Genomic DNA, 16640 nt, shown 5'->3' with positions numbered 1-16640 from the left:
CGTTAAGATAATCAAGAAACGAATCAAATAATGCGCTCTACGCTTGCTATCAACCCTATCGTTGCCAGTACACGTGAATAAAGATGCGAATTAAATATTGTGCTCTGTGAAGGGCAACAGTGAATGGCATTTCATCATTTGTGATGTCATTGGCAGAAAGGTAAACAATGAAAGCGCACCGATTAAAATAATTTTTTAAAAATTTTAAACGTTGTCAAATTATTTAAAAAATGGTGCGATCCTATGTTTTTAGGCATGCTCTTTCAGAAAAAAAATATTTTAAAATTCTGGACGGATTAGGGAACTGAAATATGCATTTTGTCTCACAACACTGTTTCTAAAAATAAAGGGTTTAGTTTCAGTAAGAAGTAAATTAAATCTAGCAAATTGTAGCTGCTTTTTTTTTTAGGAGATGGTGCTTTTCCTGTAAAAGCACCATACATTGGTAAACTCTTCGAATGACCCCATTCTTACTATCTAACCACGAATTATGTGGAAAGGCTAATATCCGTTTTGTAAACGGAAATGGGCGCGTCTATTACCTTTTAGGGATAGTATTTTTTCTGACCGATGTGCGCGTTTGTCCCTTAATTATTTCCACTCATTTTTTTTAAAAATGGCAATTTATTCACTGCAATAATTTTAAAATCAAAACCATATTCCATCGATATTCTCACTCAAATATTGATAAACTTATTTTGTTTACAACATAATTTAGATCTCACGATTTTGCTTTTAAATTTCCGAACGGAATGAAAACATTTTATTTTCTTTTTGTTGTTTCCACAGAAACTCATTGTGTTTCCACTCATTTTCACCTCAATAAAGACAATAAATAAATAAGACCCTGGTGAAATTATGAAACGCGTTCATCAAAATCCCATCGCTATTTTTCATCTCCCCTGCCGGATTCATTTAGCTGGAATCGCCTTCACTTGGATGATTGCCAAATTACCTACAATCCGTGGTCAAACAGTATTGCTATTTGTGCAGTTTCGTCGTTGGAAGTTTTCGATTTTTCAATTTTATTTTTATATGATAGAGTAACATGTATGAACATCATAGGTGAAAAAAATTTTGCGATACGATAAGTAGTTTTTTTTAAATTAATTTTTAAAGTTCAAGCTCTTGTGACGTCAAATGGCATAGGAAGTGACGTCATCCCCTCTTCCGATAGGGGAGAAGCGAAGGTCACGCATTCGACTTCGAAGATGAAACGTAAAAGGCTTTCTCCTCGCATTTAACTCCTCGCGTTTCTGGAACATTAAACCTCTCATCCTCTCGGAAATATTCGAATATCTCATTATTGTTTGTGGAGGAAGATTATTTAAAATGTGCTTTAACGAATCCGGCCTCCATAGTGTGTTCAAAAGGATTATTGAATTTCTAAAAAATAAAAATATCAGCGCGCTCAAAATGTCCCTAGCGAAAACAGGGGATCTTCGGCGGAAGGCTGCCCATTCGCGCCCTGTGACGTAGGCTCGTGACGTTCCAGAAGAGCGCACTTTTGCGCGTGGATTTTTAAAAAATCATTAAAAATCAATCACGGTGTTTTAAAATCCGGCGACGGTGAAGTTTTTAGTTTTGAGGGTCAATTAACAATATCCAATAGCCAAAATATGAACATTTAATAGGTTGCAACTTCCCTATTCCGGTCGGAAGCGGGCTGATATAACGTACAAAAAGTTTCCTTTTTCTTGGCTCTTCTTCTCCAGAAGCAGTGACCGAGACCTCGGGAGTCGCGACCCCCAGACGCATGACCGATTTTGAAGAGTGTCCGATGAGCTTCCATGCTCACTTGATGGGTCCTTTTACATTTCTTCACTTCCGTGTGTACGGAAGTAGTGTCAGTTGCGTAAAATGTCGTGTCTTTCTCGTCCTCCGTCTCAAACTGTGTGTATCTTGAATAATTTTAGGGTTAGTGGGATTTTGAAATTTATCGTAATGCTCAGTCCATTTGCGTGGGTGAGACATTTTCGGCGTGTATTTGCACTTAATTCCCAGAATTTTAAAGTTTGGCTTTTAACTGTTATATATCCGAATGTAAGGAACCATTATGTATCATATATTCGAATATAAGGAACCCTTATGTGTCTTATATTAAAATATAAGGAACCATTATGTATCATATATTTAAATAGAAATCAATATGTATCATAATACTCGCTAATGTATTTCGGCCAAGCTGATATCTTCTTACTAATAATAAAGCTCAAAGACCCTCTGTCTGGATGTCTGTAGGATGTCTGTGACGCGCCTAGCGCCTAGACCGTTCGACCGATTTTTATGAAATTTGGCACCAAGTTAGTTTGTAGCATGGGGGTGTGCACCTCGAAGTGATTTTTCGAAAATTCGATTTTGTTCTTTTTCTATTTCAATTTTAAGAACACTTTCCGGAGCAAAATTATCATAAGATTGACAAGTAAATTACGAAAAATTATCATGACGTGGAATGGGAGAGCGAATGAACATAGCCAATTGGCGAGAAATTCGTCATCCATTATTTGTTAATATACAGGCGAACCGAATGACCTTTTAATTTTCAACTACGGGCAAAGCCGTGCGAGTACGACTAGTTGATAAATTAAAACAATTATTGTCCAAAATTAATGTATCACCCAAATTTCAACTATCGAAATATTTCCCTATTTAAGAGTTGGATAAATACCTTTGTGCTTCAAAAGTGAAATAAGAAATAACAACGCTTAATTGCACAAATTGCCGATTACGGCAAATGTCATTTTCTTCTTTTGCGTTGGAAAAGGCGTTTGTTCCTTATAACGCCGAAACACGTGTCTGCAGTAATCTACAATTTGGGAAATTAAATGTTGTGTTTTTTTTTCCATAATCTCCTTATAAGCTTCATTACCAACTGATATTCTCTGCATTATTCCATCTCAAGCTTCATTTACATGATGTTCTGTCGTTAGCGTATGGGGAGAAGTATTGGGAACGATATTTGTCTTTTAGAGAGATGAGCTGCCTCCGTGCTGTTTTGAAACTGATTACTTTTCAGTTTCACATCACGCTGATAAGTTAGAGCCGCTATATATAAGGGGCCTTATGAAAAATAGGACGATAAACCCACGTTTATACTTAAATCCTCAATAAAAGTAATTGAATGGGGTCGTTTCCAAAATTTTAAAAGTGTTTTTTTCTGAAAGAGCATGCTTAAAAAACATGGAATCTGACCAGTTTTTAAATAATTTCTTTAAGTTTAATATTTAAAAAAAAAAAAAAATGCCTAAATCGGTGCTCTTTCATCGTTTTACGCTTCTGCTGATGACATCACAAGTGATGAAATGCCATTCAGTGTTGCCATTCACGGTCCAAAATATTTAATTCGCATCTTTACTCACGTGTATTGGCAACGATAGGGTTGATAGCAAGCGTAGAGCGCAATTTTAATTCGCTTCTTGATTATCATAACGTGGAAATGCGGTAGAAAGATGCGTCATAGTGTATCATTTGTGACGTCATTAAGACCACGCCTTGTTTGAAGAATCGGACATTTTTAAAAAATTAATTAAAAAATAACTGTTAGGAAAATGAAAGTATTTTCTGAGTCCATGTTTTTTTTTTTTGCTTATTCTATCCATTTCAGTGACAAAAAGTACTACTTTTGACTGAAGGAAACAACCCCATTCTGTACAAGTAACTTTTCTGCCAGCGCCGTATGAATGCAGAGAAGAAAACACCTGTCCATCCAAAACCTGTCCTGCACCATTGATTGATGAATTAACACAAATGATTGCTTTGGATATCTAGTCTCAAATGTATTGCCTCAGGAGGAATTTATTACACCTAGGCAGAGTTGGGTTTTGGACTGTGCAAAACTGGTTTGGGACAAAACAGGTAGTTACTACCGTCCAAAACTCTAAAAGTGCCCGAAAGTGTCTTGCTGACCAAAAGTATGCCAAAGCTAAAGCAGTGTAATCTAATTCGTATTTACTGCATTATTCGTAATTCATAAATATAAATATTAATTCGTTTTAATTAATGAGCGTTTGATAACATTTTTCTCTGAAATGTTCATTAAAAATATTTTACTTAGAAAGAAATTTCTATTAACTCGATCACATAAAAACTTCCTAATGTAACAGTTGGTATAGAGTTATGAAAGGAAATTCACAACACTACCAAGACAAATAATTTCAGTTCTATTTATAACTGAAAGGACTGTTATTGAATGTGTAATATTTAGGTGCAAAAAACAAAAGCACTCACTAAAGGTGGTTTAGTTTTTTTTAAAATAGTTTTTGCATGATATATTTTAACGAAAATTCTTTTTTAAATCAAAGATTAAAGAACAATGAATTGATGTAAAGTAAGAAAAACAACGTTAAGAAAAGCACAAATTTGCCAATTACAGCAAATGTAATTGCATAGTAACAGCAGCTGTAATTGGCAAATTTGTGCTTTTTTTAACGTTGTTTTTCTTACTTTATTGTTTAGCACAAAGGTATTTATTTATCTTAATGAATTGATGATTAAATATATGCACTTAAGTTTTAAAACTTGTGTGATTTCTTTTTTTAATTCATAGTTTTAATATAATATAGTATGTAACTACAAAAAACAAAAACTATAGTAGCTTGACAATTTTTAGAAATAAATTATTGGCATTTTCCTAAAGTAATTGGGTGGTAATTTAGTTTTAGATCAAGAAATGGCACCATAGTCAAGAGAAGAAAAGCTTCCCAAAGCTGCAAAAGACTTACAAATATATATATTTTTTCCTTCCGTAAAAAAATGTCATTTTATTGAAGTCAGTTATTGCACTACATTTTGAACATTTCCATTTGCCCACAGGCATAAATGTAAAAAAATTTGGTTACTATTATGGGGGAAAAAAAAACATGGCGTACAAATTCTTAATGAAGAATTTAACTTTTATGTAACTAGATTAGAATCAGCTGAATACATTACATATATATTTGAACTTGAATGTTCACATTTAATAAGTTCAATATAAAACATAATTTGGACACGTTTTGTTATCACATTGCTCAATAATTTTTTTAAGTTATGGCGTTGTTAGAACGATTGAGATACATCAGTTTGAGTATCTGATATTTTATTGCATTTTTAGTTTCTGCAATAATTTTCAATTTTCATCTTCTTTCTCGGCCATATAATATCCATCTTTTATTTAGTTACTAGTGGTACCCGCACGGCTTTGCCCGTAATAGAAAAATCAAAAGGTCTTTTGGTTCGCCTGCATATTTACAAATAATGTATGGTGAATTTTCTCGCCACTTGGCTTGTACTCATGTTACGGTTCCACGTTATAATAATTTCGTAATTTACTCGTCCATCTTATGATATTTTTGTTCTTAAAATTGCATTGGAAAAAGAACCGCATCGAATTTTCGAAAAATCGCTTCGAGGTGCACACCCGCATGCTACAAACTAACTTAGTGCCAAATTTCATGAAAATCGGCCGAACGGTCTAGGCGCTATGCGCGTCACAGAAATCCTGACAGACAGAGATCCGGACAGACAGAGGGACATTCAGCTTTATTATTAGTAAAGATAAAGATTTAGTGTTTTGGAAAAGTGGACGGGGGGGAAGGGTATAACAACATTACCTTCTCCTTTTTGATTTTTCTAACGACATCAAGTTTCATATGTATGACGCAAATTTACATAATTTAAATACAAAAGATTGAAATCATTTATGCTTGAAAGGCTGCAGAGTCTAGTCACACGTTGCAAACTCCGCGACGAATGAAAATTACCCTCTTATTCTTCTCGATAGTCCGCATTTGTAAATTTTGGGTCATCTTTTGTTGTCTTTTCTTTTTACTTTAGATACCAGCTTCCTGTTCATACCAGAATAAAACTTTTCGATACATTTTTTTGCACATTTATTTAGCAAAAGTTAATATTATCTTTTTAAACAATCTATATATGTATTCAAAGATGAATATGTTTGTGTTTCGTTTTTTTTTCCACTTGAGAAAAATTGAAAAAGTTGAAATTTTTAGCATAAAATTATGCATTTAGAAATATTTATTATACTTACGCTTAAATGCTTTTTGTGTTGATGCCTGGGATTGTTGATCCCTTAGTTTTCTAAAATCATAAAAAAATAGCAAATTTCATCACTTTTTTTTTCTCTCTTCGTCATGAATTTAATTTTATTATTTGTATTAGTAGCTACCTCAAGCATAGGTCTCACCTGGAAACGATGACCACTGACCAATTTATATTTTAAGAATAAATAAATAACATACAAAGAAGAACCAATTTTAGCATGATATAAAATATCCATACGCTAATTTTTCTTTTTCGGGTATACTTCGTTTTTATTTAAGGTTTTCCATTTTTCAGCTACGTTAAGTTAAGGATTCCTTCTGTTAAATCTAAATTATTCGTTTTAATTTCCCTTTCTGCAAATTGTGCAGTTTTTTCTTAAAATCCACAGGCTTTTCCCCCCATTTCTATTCTAAGAAATCAAACTTAAAATTGGAACGAAACAGTTTAACGACTTACGTTCTAAATGAACAAGTAAGCAGAAGTTGGACAGAGAAGAATGCGATGTGATGATTCTTTATTTGTACTATTTTTTTGACAGAATTTTCTAAAGGCTGTTATGCATTTGTCTTTTAAATATTTAAAATGAATTCCTTCTTCGGCTCAAACTAGTTTTTTGTTATTATTCCTTATTTCCTGCTCTATTTTAAATGACTACCTCTACTAGTTTTAACGAGGCATGCAAAAAAGTACCTGAAAGAAAAGTAATTTGAAAGGAACTGGGAGGGGGGAAAAAGTCAAACGACTTTTTTCTAAAGTTTTCTCTTTCTTTATTTTTGAACAAACTTCTGCTGACCTTTCCATTATTTTTTCTCATCACCCACTTCCCAAATTTTTCATACTTTTTGAGCAATCACGACTGCTTATTGTTCTCATTTGACTGTTTTGAATTCCTCTATGATTTTATTTTCCCGCCAGCACCCTCTGCCAGCACCACCGTCGCGTCGACCGGCCTCACGATGCTGCTCCTCTTGCGAAAACCGTCTCCAGGTTGCGTCCATATCCTACAAACACACGCATACACACACATGCACACACTCATGCCTGCGCACAGACACAAACACACACTCCTACACACATACACATACACACACTCATGCCTGCACACAGACACAAATACATATGCTTACATACACACACACGAACGCCTACACACATACACACGCGCGCGTACACACACAGCGCTGCATACACAACACGCACACATATGCATACACACATACACACGCGCGCATTCATACACACACAAGCTCGTGATTGCGAAAAACATAATTTGAATTCAAGATGTCAAAAATTCAAATTAATATATATATATATATATATATATATATATATATATATATATATATATATATATATATATATATATATATATATATATATATTTTTTTTTTTTTTTTTTCAAATGCATCATTACCTCATTTTTCTGATTTTTTAAAAAATATTTCTTGTCATCCTTAAAGAGAACATCTTTTATCCTCATATATAATAGCGAATGATCGAGTAACGTTCCTGACGTCACCAATTTTTCGTAATGTGTGACATGCAGGGAAATGCCTTATTTTGACAGGGCTGAACTGAATCCGGTAACTTACTGTTTTACTGGTAAGACTCATTGTAGGAGAATGAAGGAACGAAAAAGTGCTCAACAATGAACGCTACCGACTGGACGCTACCTATATATATATATATATATATATATATATATATATATATATATATAGAGAGAGAGAGAGAGAGAGAGAGAGAGGGGGGGGGGGATATTGAGTTTTTAGTTTACAAAGGGATCATTAGCGGCAGAAATCTGGAGAGTTTGCTACAATGAAGAGAAAAAGAATAAGCAATATGAATTTAATGCTCATAAATATAATAACAGATGATCGAGTAACCCGCGTGTTTCAGCAATGAAACTCGCGCCACGGTATGATAATTTGATAATATGTTTTGGTAATGTTTAACATGCAGGAAGAGGCTTTATAGTGACAAAGGCTGAACTCGATCCGGTCACTTAACTGTTTGACTGGTAAGACAATCATTTTAGGGGAATGAAGAAACGAAAAAATGGTTAACAATGAACGCTACCTACTGGAGTTAAGGGTTCATCCCCTGGAGTTAGGGTTGCAATTTCAACCATCAAAATATCACCACACAGGCAACGGCTTCGTTCAAATGTAGAAGTAATTTTCACCCGTCATACCTTGACGGGCGACTTTCTAGTTTATATTAATCATGGTTTCCAATTTTTCTTAAACCGTGGGAAAAACAACAGTTGATTCACCAGTCGTCCACTGACCATCGGAAAACTTGTATGATCAGTAATCCTAACCTCGCTAGATTTCGTTTGGTCTCAAAGTAGAGGTGCAGAACGGGATCATTTCCAATATTTTAAAAGTATTTTTTTCTGAAAGAACATGCTTAAAAACATAGGATCTAACCATTTTTTAAAAACTTTGTTTAAGTTTAATATTTTTAAAAAATTACTTAAATTGGTGATCTTTTATTGTTTACATTTCTTGCCGATGACATCACAAATGATGAAATGCCATTCTGTGTTGCTATTCACGGAGCAAAATATTTAATTCGTATATTTTTACTCACGTGTATTGGCAACGATAGGGTTGATAGCAAGCGTAGAGCGCAATTTTAATTCGCTGCTTGTTTATCATAACGTGGAAATGCGGTACGAAGATGCGTCATAGAGCATCATTTGTGACGTCATAAAGACCACGCCTTGTTTGAAAAATCGGACATTTGAAAAAAATAATTAAAAAACAACTGTTGGGAAAATAAAAGAATTTTCTAGGTCCATGTTTTTTTTTTTTTTTTTTGCTTATTCTATCAATTTCAGTGACTAAAAGTACTACTTTTGACTGAAGGAAACAACCCCATTTCCGGAAATTTTGAGGCAATAGGGGAAAAAAACCCACTTTTTTCTAGAAAAATTGATTTTTTAGGAATTAAAATGTGGTTCACTATTTATATTTTCTTAAAAAACGCTTTTTGAGTATAATGGGATCGTTTCCGAAATTTTAAAAGTATTCCTTTTTTTCTGAAAGAGCATGCTTAAGAACATAAGATTTGACCATTTTTTAAAAAAATTGACAAAGTTTAATATGTTTTGACAATTATTTTAATCAGTGCGCAGATTCAATTTCCTTTTTTACGCTTTGGCACATGACATCACAAGTGATGAAATGCCATTACCGCAGATAGCAATATTTAATTCGTTTCTGTACTGACATGTAGTAGCAACAGGGGCGTGCACAGGGAAAGGAGAAGGGACACCTGTTGACCCGGGCCCAAACCTGAAGGGGGCGCAATATTTTTAAAACTAGAGGTGAAATACAGGGGTGAACAATATGGAGGGGGTCTTGAAAAGGTCATTTGTGACGGGCCCCAAAATTTCTGTACACAGCCCTGAATGGCAACGATATGGTTGATAGCAAGCGTAGAGTGCAGTATTTAATTCGCTTCTTAATTATGGTTATCTGGAAACACGGTAGACAGCAAGCGTAAGCATTCAGTGCGCCAGTGGAGTACGAGCCAAAGTTCATCAGTTGTGACGTCATAAAGACCACGCCTTGTTTGAAAAATCGGATATTTAAAAAAATTAATTAAAAATTGAACGTTTTAAAAATAAAAAAAATTCCTCGCTCCATGCTTTTTTTTTTCTCTCATTCTATCAACTTCAGTGACTAAAAGTAGTAGTTTTGACTGACGGAAACAGCCCCATTACATTTTTTCATAAAGTTACCTCCCTATAGCCAGGGCTAAGGCAGAAATACATGAAATACACTTCCAGCTCAGTCAGTCCAGCCGAGGACTGGAGTTTCAGGCTTATTGTTTCATGCTCATCAGCCCGGCATAGGAAATGACTGAGCTGGAGCTGGAAAACCTCTTAAGGAAGTCAAGAGTCCCAAACAAACTGGTAGCTAATATAAGAACTAGCACTGACCGGACGAGTGACTGAAGCAAATGGTTCGGTTCAATTACAAATACAAATGTGACGACCAGCAACAGGCTCTGGGCCTAGCTAGACTGGTCCTAGTCAATTTACAATCCCCAGTGAAGATCAATGGCCCTCTTAAAACTGTCTACTCCTTTGCTCATTACCACCTCTTCCGGTAAGCTGTTCCAAGGTTCCACTACCCAGCTAAAATAATAATTTTTCCTAACATCCATGTTAGCCTGAGACTTAAATAGCTTAAAACAATGACCCCTTGTCCTGTTTTCAGTGCTAAACTTCAGCCCCGTAACATCTTTTGTTTTAATAAATTTAAACAACTGAATCATGTCCCCTCGGTCTCTTCTTTGCTCAAGACTGTACATTTTAAGCCTTCTAAGCCTGGAATCATAGTCTAAGTGAGAAAGTCCGTTTATTAGCCTTGTAGCCCGCCTTTGAACCCTTTCCAATACATTAATGTCTTTCTTAAGATAAGGAGACCAAAACTGAACAGCATACTCCAAATGGGGTCTTACCAAACTTCTATATAAGGGCAGAAGAACTTCTTTAGATTTGTTTGAATTAGATCTATTGATAAACCCAAGCACCCCGTTGTTTCATTAAAAAATTTATGGTTTGAACAAAATCAACATGTTGAGCTTTCAAATTCTTGTAAATTCAATTGCTTTCAATTTCTATTTTTTTTAGGGCACTGCCGACTACGAGATCGTCTTCAACAGGTTGTCGCAGCCGTCTTGGTCCGAGACGCGCGCACCCGGCTGGCCGGATGTACGCTTAGTTGACGGCGATTCCATTCTTCAAGGCCGCCTGCAGCTCCTCCACAACGGTGCCTGGAGATCTGTCTGCACCAACTCCAAGAAGTAATTATTATAATAAGCTTAACTAGAGATTTCGGTGGTGATAGTCTTTAGAATGCCTGTTAATTCAATGCCGAATTTCATAATGTGTCTAGCTACACAGAAAATATTGGGATCAGGGTATCGAAACTAGTGATGTTCCGGATATCAGTATCCGTATCCGCGGATATCCGAGGAAAAATAAAGATCTGTATCCGCATCCGTATCCGTTACTTTTTTGACGGATCTTCGACGGATCTTTTCTATTCTAAAAATTCTTAAATATTTGAATAAAAGACTCTTAAATTCCGTTTAAATTAGGTTTTATTCCCTATTTAAATTATAAGGTATCATTTCAGACGCCAACGGCCTTCTGAGACATGTTTTTTTTTTGAGCAATCACGATTGCTTATTGTTCTCACTTGACCGTCCTTGATGTTACGGTTCCTTTTTCAGCTTGGACCAGGAGCTTCTGCAGCACCACCGCCCGCCGTCCTCCAGGCGCGGCTGTCCCCCGATCCTGAGTCCTGGTCGGAGGCGTCCATGTCCTACACACACGCACGCTCACACGCATACAAACACACGACTTCACACACTCCTACACACACACATACACACACTCATGCCCTGCACACAGACACAAACACACATGCCTGCATACACACACACGAACGCCTACACACACACACACGAACGCCTAGACACACACACGAACGCCTACACACACACACACACACGAACGCCTACACGCACACGCGCGTAAACGACACTCACACACATGCATACATACACTTACACCCACACACGCACCCACACACATGCGCCTACACAAACACACACTCGCATACACACGTTCGTGGTTGCGAAAAACATAATTTCAATTCAAGATGCCAAGAATTCAAATTAATATATTTTTGATTTTTAGTTTAATATTATTTTTTGATATTGATTTGGGGTTTCTGTTATTCTTCAGTGAGACAAAATTCTCTGTTTACTGTTTGTAAAAGTGTTCCCGGCTCTGTTATTCCGTCGGTCGGAGTAATCAGGGTGGAATGGGTCATTGCTTCATTTATGCTGAAATAAAATGCGAAAAATTATTTCCAGCCTATCCAGAGTAGCAGCTTTACACTGTTGCTCCTATATCCTACATCTACCGAGCAAGCTAGAAATAATTTTTCACATTCTATTTAATGATTAATGCAGCGCTGACCCGTTCCTTCCAACTCTCCCTAAATTTTAACGGAGATTTCTTTAAAGAGTAAATCATAGTCTCTATTATATTTTCGCGGTAGATGAAATTTTTTGAAGAAACAGTGTTATTATTATGACGGGAATACCTTCCTTAATAAATTTTAAATTTGGATAGTTGAATTGGGCAAAAAAAATTTAAGTTCCGTATCCGTATCCGCGGATCTTGACACTAATGATCCGGATCCTTATCCGCGGATCTACTTTTTTAACAATCCGGCGCATCACTAAACGAAACTCACACCGAACGATGTGTAAAGATTTTTTTCTTTACAAAGATTCACCCTTTCTTGCCTGAATTTTTTTTTTACAATTCTTACATAAATAACTTAAGTTTTGGAGAAGCTGTATGATTCACCATAAAATACTGTTACGATGCACAAAATCAATGTTCAGTGGGAGTGCGAAAGAAATAAAATAAAGCAGTACGGTACGCACAATGTGTAGTAGTAATAAAATGCAGCACTTTAATAGTACTGTACACTGTGAAACGTTCTGGTTCGAAATAAAATACACTTTATTACTCATAAAACACAATGTGGATTGTATCAAAGTTATTAAACACAATTTATTGATATTGGAGGTTGGAGCCACTATTCCTTATTATTAATACACATGACGCTACTTCGAATGAAACAACACATGAAGCCACTACTTCATTATATGCATAACACTTTGCAAGAAGAAAGAACACAAGACAGCTTTTACTACTGTTGCCATTAAAAAACAACAATTAAAAATTAAATCTTTCACGGAAATTATATTTCTTGGAGGAAGTACCGAACACACTGTACAGTAGTTACAGTAACTATATTTTTTACGAAGGATGATGATGAGTTATGCTGTGCGATCAGATCGTTATCAGTCTTCTGACAGCGCATATGAACCATGGAACTGTTTAAGGGGTCTAAGGACCCTTAACCTTCAAATTTCTCTATTTTCTGGAAAAAATATATGTTATGCATAATTTAATTCTGAACAATTTGATCCATATTTATTACCATACGCAAAAAACTTTTCAAGTTATCGTGAAAATGCGTAAACTTTCTCTATAGAGATTTGTGTTTACAGCAGCTGTTTAATTCGCTTTTTCTCAGGTACCGGTTTCTCGTTTTGCGTGCATGATATTTTAGAAAGTTTTTTATGTATTTCCGTAAAACTTTTTATGCATGTTTGTCTGATTTATTTTTATGATCTGAACCTAAATTTTAAGTAAAAATGAAAGTTAATATTAAAAAAAATATTTTCACCCAAAATTTTGAAAAATTTTGATATAAACTTATAAATTTCAAAATAAAAAAAATTTAAAATTTAAAAAACTAAACAAAATTAGGTTTAGATCATAAAAGTAAATCAGACAAACATGCACAAAAAATTTCACGGAAATATATTAAAAACTTTCTGAAATATCATGCACGCAAAACGAGAAACCCGAGAAAACGCGTACACATTTTTTCGATAACTTGAAAAGTTTTTTGCTTATGGTAATAAATAAGGTATCAAATTGTTGAGATTTAAAATAGGCATAACATAGATTTTTTCCAAAAAGTAAAACATTTTGAAGGTTAAGGGTCCTTAGACCCCTTAAAAGAGGAAAAAGAAGAAAGGGTGATGAGTTGATCCTCTGCCTTTCTTGGGATTCTTTCTATGGATCAGACATCTTTATCAGAAATGATGTCGTTTTTGGTTGCCTTAGTTTGTACTTCTCTAAGGCGAGCAAACTGGTGTAAGAAGTGATCGTAGACACATGAGGATTAGCAAAGGCAATGGATCGCATCATATTATGATTATGCGTTTTCGACCTTTAGCATTTCTCTTGCGTACATAAACTTCAAAAGTCGGGGCAGGCATCTCTTTTTCTTCCTCACTTGCAAATTTAAGTAATTCAGCAAGGTATATGATGAACTTTGGCCATGGCAGTCAATGAGTTCGCTAATATCCTCTTTGGCCATATCGGAGAAAACCTTCCTCGCTGAGATGCTGTCCGTGATTCCCTTCTGAAAATGTTCATGTTGCGCGAGAGGAATTTGAGTTAGCTCTAAAATTCTTACTCCTGAAAAATTCGCGTTAAAGCCAATTCGCGTAAGACGAGTCGCGTTGCAGCACGAACAGGGACGGATACCAGGGGAGAGTCATGGAAGTCATGACCCCTCCTACCTCAACCTTCGACAAAATTATTCATCCATCATTATTATATGATATCATAATTTTCATGCAAAATAGATGGATGTAGAATGTCATGCAAATACATTATTTATCGTTGTATTCAAATACTTTATGAATAAAATGGGATTGTTTGCCGTAATATTTTTAATATATTAATTATTTGTTTAAGTAAATATTTGAAGTAATCTTTCCTTTCATTGCTTCTGAAATTAACTATTAAAGTTTGTGCCCTCCTAGGCGCCTTATTCCGGCCCGATTTGGGGCTTCTTATTGGCACCCAAAAAGTTCCAGAAATGTTTCCTATTCAAAACTCTATATTTTTTAACATGTTCCAATGACTGAATAGGTCAGAAAATTTATGAGACTTGTACTAAATGTAAATTAGTGCTGGCATCTTTGGATCATCTTTTAAATTAGGCAGGACTTGATAGAGAGGACATCTATTCCAGTCCTCTCCTGGTGTACGATTTCTTGAAGACCCTTGGGCTCATGGATCTGGTCTAGCCGGTGGCTAGACATCACTCTCCGAGGGTGCGCTGTGCCTATCACCAGGGCCCGATTAAGATATCAGGGCCCCCTAGGTCATATACCTTTTCGGGATTCCTGTGCAGTCAACCCTTGCAATTTTAGCCATTGCCGAAAAGCGTTTCAGCTATTGGTTAAAAAAAATTAGCCATTTGAGGGCCCCTAAAAAGTGGATGCCCTAGGCCACGGCCTAGTTGGCCTATTCAGTAAGCAGACCCTGCCTGTCACGCAGTGACCTTACCAAATTAGGAACCCCCGGATCCCTGCGGCTAGACAGGAGGAATTAGTCAACAACAGCAACAATATCTTTCAGTATGCCTTTTCTTAAAATGCTAGTCTGTATCTTAGAGCAGGAATTAAAATGGAGGGAACAAGTCCAATCATCGGCTTAGCAAAAGCTGACCCAAAGTCACGTGACCCAACAACGACGAATGGTTGGCATGTTTTGCGTGAATCAAGCGAAAGAAAACTGATTTCTTCCAATCCTTTGCTTTAAAATATATCACGTGACTTGGGGGTCTTGGTTTCATAAATGAAAGTCTTCACTCCCTCCATTTTATCTCTTCTCAATGGTCTATATCCGCCCCTGAGCACGAGTCCACTGTACACAGTAGCAATAGTTCTTTTTTCGTGCAGCGAGATAATTTGCTCTTTTATTTCTTTTCTCTCTTTTTTGAGCAATCACGATTGCTAATTGTTTTCATTTGACCGTCCTTGATGCCCGGTTTCTTTTTCAAGCCCACCGTTCTCTGCAGGCGCGACCTACACACACGCTCGCTCATACACGCACAGGCGTCTTTACACACATACACACACACACAAGTCTACACATACACAACTATGCACACGTAACCGCCCAAGTGGAACGACAGGAACCGTTTCTATAAACAGGCGAGTGGGGTAGTAACCAATGAGTAGGGTCCTGTCGCAACTCGTGATTGCGAAAAACATAATTTAAATTCAAATTAATTTTGAAAATTTGAAATTTTTCTTTTTTTTTTTCTGCTATTCAGTATTGCTTTGCTATAAAATCTATTATATCACGCTAACCACTTTGATAATATTCCCATCATTTTCTTCCAGTTGGACAGAAGAATCCCTGCACGTGATGTGCCGCCAACTGGGGTTCTCTGGCGGCCACCTGTACCACTGGTTCTCGAGGAACAACGATTCTAGTCAGCTGCTGTACGAAGATCCTCGGTGCAATGGGAACGAATCATCTTTATTCGAGTGTCCGAATTGGACTTCCAGGAGGTTGGGCAGCGGAGTCTGTGGTGAGTGCGTGTTACTGTGATTGTTTTACATTCCTGACATCAGTTTTTTTTTTTTTTCTCTCAGGATTCCTTTTTCCTTTTTTCGAGTGCGACTCAACATGCCAAGGGTTCTCTTTTTGAGTATCACTCAACAATAGTTTTTATCCGACGACCTTTTTTGAGTGTGACGCGACATCAGTTTTTATTTCAGATATTCCCTTTTCGTGTGTAACGCGTCGTCAGTTTTTTCTTGGGACCTTCATCCAGGGGCGTAGCTAAGGGGGGGGGTTTTGGGGACAAACCCCCCCCCCGAAAAGTTAGTCTCAAAAAAAAGAGAAAAAGAAGAGAGAAGAGAAAGAAAAAAAAAGAAGAAAAGGAAAAAATTCCAACCGATTATATATATATATATATATACATATATATATATAAGAAGTAACCCCCCCCCCCGAAAGTCGGGTCTAGCTACGCCACTGCCTTCATCGAACGCTCCACGCAGGCCCGGATCTTCGTACCCATAGACCTCGCAGTGGGGGGTGGGGGGCACGACCTAAAAGGGCCCCACGGCCCAAAAAATTGAAAAAAAAAAGAAAGAAAATTAATTTGAATTTT

At 36.3% G+C, this 16640-nt stretch overlaps 1 protein-coding gene across 1 annotated transcript in view; it reads left to right on the top strand.

Annotated features, from left to right (window-relative positions):
- LOC129224231 (protein bark beetle-like) overlaps positions 1-16640 on the top strand; it is a 162217-nt gene that overhangs the window by 55967 nt on the left and 89610 nt on the right. Inside the window, exons 2-3 of the mRNA XM_054858652.1 lie at positions 10691-10863; positions 15862-16052. Coding sequence (XP_054714627.1) covers positions 10691-10863; positions 15862-16052 — 364 coding nt within the window. The remainder of the gene's footprint in view (positions 1-10690; positions 10864-15861; positions 16053-16640) is intronic.

Source organism: Uloborus diversus, chromosome 6 (assembly GCF_026930045.1).
Source record: "Uloborus diversus isolate 005 chromosome 6, Udiv.v.3.1, whole genome shotgun sequence".
NCBI lineage: Eukaryota > Metazoa > Arthropoda > Arachnida > Araneae > Uloboridae > Uloborus > Uloborus diversus.
Note: the sequence above shows the minus strand (reverse complement) of the source record. Positions and strands in the feature narration are given on the sequence as shown.